This window comes from Austrofundulus limnaeus, unplaced genomic scaffold, assembly GCF_001266775.1.
Source record: "Austrofundulus limnaeus strain Quisiro unplaced genomic scaffold, Austrofundulus_limnaeus-1.0 Scaffold15, whole genome shotgun sequence".
In the NCBI taxonomy this organism is placed as follows: Eukaryota; Metazoa; Chordata; class Actinopteri; order Cyprinodontiformes; family Rivulidae; genus Austrofundulus; species Austrofundulus limnaeus.
The window spans coordinates 3,838,706-3,844,733 of record NW_013952417.1 but is presented as its reverse complement, the minus strand read 5'-3'; the positions used below and the strand labels follow the sequence as shown (position 1 = coordinate 3,844,733).

The 6,028-nt window shown below is 39.2% G+C and overlaps 2 protein-coding genes across 2 annotated transcripts in view; one reads left to right on the top strand and one right to left on the bottom strand.

The window, feature by feature from the left end:
• The window catches only part of si:ch211-221n20.8 (multiple epidermal growth factor-like domains protein 6), a gene marked incomplete at its 5' end in the record, with an annotated part of 23,585 nt that extends 22,192 nt beyond the window's left edge, over nucleotides 1–1,393 (top strand). The window contains 4 exon segments of the mRNA XM_014002942.1: nucleotides 482–583; nucleotides 656–761; nucleotides 855–971; nucleotides 1,050–1,393. Coding sequence (XP_013858396.1) covers nucleotides 482–583; nucleotides 656–761; nucleotides 855–971; nucleotides 1,050–1,128 — 404 coding nt within the window. The 3' untranslated portion in view covers nucleotides 1,129–1,393.
• Nucleotides 1,394–4,122: 2,729 nt separating this feature from the next.
• Nucleotides 4,123–6,028, bottom strand: part of LOC106513896 (cytochrome P450 2J6) — a gene marked incomplete at its 3' end in the record, with an annotated part of 5,819 nt that continues 3,913 nt past the window's right edge. Inside the window, 5 exon segments of the mRNA XM_014002944.1 lie at nucleotides 4,123–4,302; nucleotides 4,430–4,571; nucleotides 4,657–4,844; nucleotides 4,928–5,069; nucleotides 5,316–5,492. Coding sequence (XP_013858398.1) covers nucleotides 4,123–4,302; nucleotides 4,430–4,571; nucleotides 4,657–4,844; nucleotides 4,928–5,069; nucleotides 5,316–5,492 — 829 coding nt within the window.

Genomic DNA, 6,028 nt, shown 5'->3' with positions numbered 1-6,028 from the left:
ACTGTAATAACCCTGCATTGATTGTTACTGAAAGGTATCAGGATGTTTTGTATTGGTTGGTTTATATTCTTTTGTGTGTTACGATTGAATAAAACTGTTATATCTATGATGATTTATCGTTATGTGTGGGGTCTCTCAGTCATTTAAAATCAACCAATAATTTTAAAATCTTGCAGCGTGAACCATGCATTAGCTGTTTACTCCTCAGTGTTTTCCCAGTCTGTAATCAGTTCCAGTCTCTCATCAGCCCAGTCCTACAGTAGATTCAGTCTCTCTCCATCTCCATGAGTGCTGTTCTGGTTTCCCCTGATTGTGCCTCGAGGGTTCTTTGAGCTTTTATAAGTTTTGCTGCCACACCAGTGTTTTGATTTTGTTGCTAATAAAGTTGTGCATGTCTGCCTCCATACAACTGTAACAAAATGTGCACCGATCATTTGTTTTGGATTGAATGACTTCAGACTTCCTCTTCTGTCTCCATCAGAACCTGTCAGGTGTCAGAAGCCTTGTAAGAACGGCGGCGTGTGCGTGGGCCTCAGCAGGTGTCGCTGTTCCACAGGATACACTGGCAGCCTCTGTGAAACAGGTTTGTTGTGCATTTGCAAATGTGTGGCTGWAACACTTTTCTCCTCACGCTTTCTGTTTGTTGGGTCTGCAGTTGTAACCACGCCGTGCGTCCCGCCCTGTCGGCACGGAGCCACATGCYGCCCACGAAACACCTGCATCTGTGCAGAGGGCACCGCAGGCCTGCGCTGTGAGAGGCTGTAAGTGCTTTAAAACACCAGCAGCATTTCTYTCACATTCAACAGCAGCTTTACTGTGAGATACTCGTGGACTTTATTTCTGATCTGCTCCAGGACGTGCCCTGTGGTCACCACTGTGATCAGTACAGCTCGGGGGGTGAGGAAAGCCTTCAGGGAGAGTTATGTTGATCGCTGCGGACCCTTAGGGGTTCAGCTTTGTACAAAATACAGGTTATTTGTTCACCTACAGCATTGTCCTGTACAGCTTTATTCATGAAATAGTTTACCATATGTTTTGTTTGTTTCTAGGATGAATCAGGCACGCGTTTACCTGCAGGCCTACAGGGTCGGCTACAAAATCCAGTGTCCTGGGCAGACGGGCAGATAAACYGGGCTGGATACCTCAAAAAACTGCTTTTCAACTTCACAGAAAACAGTTTAGACCTCATGTGAAGGCAAAACCACTTGAGCTGAATCAAGGCGAGCTCGTGCTGTGAAACCAGATGGAACAGAATAAATGTGAGGATCTGAGGGGACGAACTAATATCAGCCACTGGTGTTGCAACAAAAAGAGGCATGTCTCTAGTGTAAACACAATTTTTGTTGCTTGTGCTGACAGAACATTTTTCTAAATAAAAATCCTAAAATATTTACTGTGTTTCAGGATATAAAGTGTTTAAGTTTGTGACTTTTTTTTCAGGACATTGGGGCACCAAATGTAAAATAAAAAGTTAAAAATGCCCCTAACACGTTTTCATTAGCTCACTTTCTGAGTGTAAAATAAAAGTAAAAAATGAAATAAAAAAACTACCATTTTATTATTTAGCTCCCTTATCTTACATTTAGCTAATTTTTAATGAATGTTGCATTTAAATGTTATGTCTAAGTGTTAATCCTGTCTAAATGTGTAAATCTAAATGTAAAAATTTAATTTTAAAAGTTGCAGCTACATTAAAATTTATATTTGAGAATTTCAGACTGSAATGCAGCCTTTGCTGTTGGTAACGCCAATGCTGCTAGTACCGCTAATGTTGCTAACTCTTCTAGCGCTGCTGAAGCTGCYTTTAAAATTTCAATTCAAAATGTGTTTATTGAAAACAACATGGATGGTACCTGTGGTCCGGCAGTCTGAAGTGCAGCTKGGACACCGGCCGCAGCTACAAGTTTGAAGTCTTGTTGGGAAGTGTTAGCAGCATTAACGGCTGTGTGCAAAATGGGAGGCTGGGTCCTTCCGAAGGAGATTTACACATTTAGATTTAGGAGTTAACATTTAGACATAACATTTAAATTTAACATTTAGTAAAAATTTGCAAATTATAAGAACAGTGAGCTAAATAATGTTGGTGAAATTTTTCAATTGGATTTAACTAAACATTTTTGTTTTAGCTACACTTGGCGCCCCATACAGTACTYTGTCAGTATTGTGACCATTTTTACAGTTTGTGTTCTGTCTGATAATAGTAACTATCAMTATGGATGAATGGGAAGTAGATTCATCTATGGGTTATTACCACAATATGAAATTTGTRTTTTAAGTAACCGAAAAGTGCTTCYTAAAAARGAATTGGCACATGGATGTATTTAAGCAGTGCAGTGACAGATCTCTGAAACTAAAGTTTTCTTGATTTTCTCTAAATTGTGAGGGATTTCATGCTTCATCCAATCAGGTGATAACAGGTCAAAACCCCTTCAGAAGAAAGAAGCGTGACTGAATTTATTCCCCTTTCGATCCAACTCATTTCAGACCAGCAGAAATGATCTGAGTCAATGTTCAGACTCATCACAGCCCAGTGTTTTGTGTCTCCATCGCWGTTAGGATAGGGTCTAATCTCTTTTTGTACCTGTCCCCACTGAGACACAAAGTGCAGCTTGATTGCACAAAAATGTTGAGSAAAAGATACACAGTGAAATCAGCACAAAGTCTTCATAATCAGATGATACACTTTCAGTCAGTACTATTTTTTTTAAAGAATATTCACTTCTGTAATTATCTCTGATTGTTCTGACTATGGGATGAACCAGTACATCCCTTTTAATCATGTAAATAATTACACAATCTTGTGATGACTACAGGGGAGGGGAAAAAAGGTGCATTACTTTTTTTTTTTGTAAGAGTGCAATTCTTCAAATTGCTTTGGTGCCAGAGAGACACTGTAGCTTCAGTTTATCCCAGGCTCCACTCAGCAGGAAATAAACAAAATCAAGTTCAGCATGAAGGATGTAAGGAAGAAGCAAAAGTTCTGTTCTGACCAGGTTCTCTTTGAGGAAAATAAAAGAATGGCTGCTTTGAGGCAGAAAAATGATCACCACTCTCAGTAAGTGCAGGAGTAATGGTGGGGCAGTGATCACAAACTGACCTATGACCCCTGACCTTTGCACTCAGGCTTCCTCTTAGAGCTACAGAACTACAAGCTGCCTTAACTMCTTCATAACGATCAGCTGGTCAAGTGCATTTAATTAGCACCACATGGCACATTTTACTCCCTGAAATCAGCATAGTTTTACTTTTGTTCCACGAGCTGCGTTACAACTTAAGTTTCTTATTACAAATTTTACTAGAGATTAATCTTTCAACCCTATAGAAATAAGTARAACAAGAGAATTRGTATTRCCTYCAAACATACAGTAGTGTGAATCCTRAATGCTGAAAGAWTTTTGCTGATTACCAGTAGATAAAGAAACTGAAACTAGCTTAAAATAGCTTTAAAAAGTACCTAAAATTAGTACAAAGAAACAGAATGAGCCCATGTTTGCTAAATTAAACGGTAAAATGCTGACATAATCACAAAAAAGTTAATTTAGCTTAAAAAAAAGCTCAAATTAGTTAACAGAAAACAGCTGAATAGCAAAAAGGTTCACAGTTGAAATTTGCAGAATAGAAGAAAAAGGAATGACATAAAAATGCTGAAAAAAGCTTAAATCAGTTAAAAGACATATGAAGCTGAAATTAGCACAAAGAAGTTGAAGAAAGCAGAATCAGAACAAAGGTAAAATGTAGTAAAGATTTATAAACATTTTTGAAGGGTTTTAAGAGAGCTCCAATCAGTTTCAATAAGACAGACATGGCCAAAAAAGCTAAATAAATCTAAAAAATTGTGTAAATTGCTGAAGTACCAAACATCTTAGCAGGAATGTCCTGATGGAGCTGAACATTTTCATATATAAATTGTAAAAGTAGCACAAAATTTGCAGAATGAGATACATACAGAAAACTTGTGGTAGGAAAAAAAATTACCTCAATAGTGTGAATGCTTTATAAGCATTTACACAATAATAGTAATTTATAAAAAAGAATTGGGCTGCTGTGGCTACATGAGGTCTAAGCTGGTATTACTCCTGTAGGAAAGCTGCAGTAAAACTTCAACTCAGTAAAATCAGAGGCGATCTTGACGAGGAGTTATGCAGATTTCATATGGTTTCGGTGCTAGAGTGATTCCATAGCGGTACTCCATCCTAACTTGATCTCCAGCGGGCATGGAGAAAGTAAAGTGCTGCATGAAGGAGGTGAAGAAGAGAAACAGTTCCATCCGGGCCAGGTTCTCTCCAAGGCACAGACGCTTTCCTGAGACAGAACAGGAGAAGCAAATGAAGAAAAATATGTTAATTGCTGTGTCCTTTTTTTTTTTTGCAACAACCCAAACTGCAAACAAGATCAGAAACTTAAAATTAGTTTGTTTTTAACTCCTCACCTGTAGAAAAGGGAATGAAAGCTGCTCGTTTCACAAACTTGCCCTCTTTATCCAGGAATTGTTCTGGATTGAAGGTGAAAGGTGTCTCCCACTCATTCTTGTCAAACAACACTGAAGCTAAATTAGGAATTATCAGAACTCCCTGGTGAATAAAATAATGTATAAATACAAACTCTTGGTTGTGACATGAAACTGTTTGTCTTCAACCAAACTGGTTAATAACTAACCTTTGGGATGGTGTAGCCTCCCAGCTGGACTTCTTTATTAGTGGCATGTGGTAAAGCGAGAGGGGCTATGTTACCCATCCTTTGGATCTCGTGGATCACAGCGTCGGTGTAGGGCAGGTTTGCACGATCCTCCATGGATGGCTGTCTGGACTGTCCAATCACTCTGTCTATCTCAGCCTGGACCTTCTCTGCACAAAARATAAACTGAGGTTGTTGGGTTGTCACTTGGACACACCGATACTGATGATCTAGATTCAGTAAATGTATTTACCTTGGATTTCTGGATATTTTACCATGTAGAGAAAGGCCCAGCGGAGGGTGGTGGATGTGGTTTCTGAACCGGCCAGGAACAGATCTAAAACGCACATAATCAAGTTCTCCTCATCGAAAGTGTTGTCCTTTTGGCCTTGATTCTGAAAAAAAGAATTCATTAGTAAAAACGTGTTGAAATGCACTGGGGAACAACATGTTTACATTCATCAAATTTTATCTTTGTTTACTTTTCACCAGTCAGAGCTGTACCACTTTAAAATGCTGTGCCAGTGCAACGGTGATAACAGAAGTTGTAAAATGTGAAATGTAATAGCAAATCTAAAATCCTCAGCCAAAATGCCAGATGTGAGCGATCCTTGTGAGTAGCATGATGCAACATCAGTCACCATGTGAATCTCATTCAGGTAGCAGTCGATGTAATCTCTCAGCTCTGAGGGATCCCACTTCTTCTTGTGCTCTTCCAGCTCTGCTTGTATGAACTTCTTCACCTCGTTCCAGATCTGTTTGACCATCTGATGTGGACCTGGCAGACATTTCATCAGCAGAGTGAAGGAATTGTAGAGCTGCACAGAGGGGCAGAATCAAACGGTTAATTGATCCTGACCATTGTTTCGCTATTAAGTATGGAGGACTGAAACTGTCAGTAATTAAAAATAAGAAATACACAAAGGGTCCCCAAAATTAATAAAGAGCAGCATGACAGCTCAGTGGTTAGCACTGATGCATCACAGCAAGAAGGTCCTGGGTTCGATCCCAGGATCTGGGGTCTTTCTGTGCAGTTTGCATATTCTCCTCATGTTTGCGTGTTTTTTCTCTGGAGACTGGTTTCCCCCCARTCCCCATAACATGTACAATAGTTTACCTTCAGGCCAAGGCCTCCCTTGAAAAAAAGATCTGCAATCTTAATGGGACTTGCCTGGTTAAACAACAGTGAAAAAAATAAATGCACCAATTGATTGAAAGAAGGAGAGCTCTACCTCATGTTTCGTAATTCGTTGACCTTCTTATTTTTCCAGCTTAGTTCCAACAAATTATATATCTTAACACAATTTAAATGTTACAGTTTTTACACACACACACACACACACACACACACACA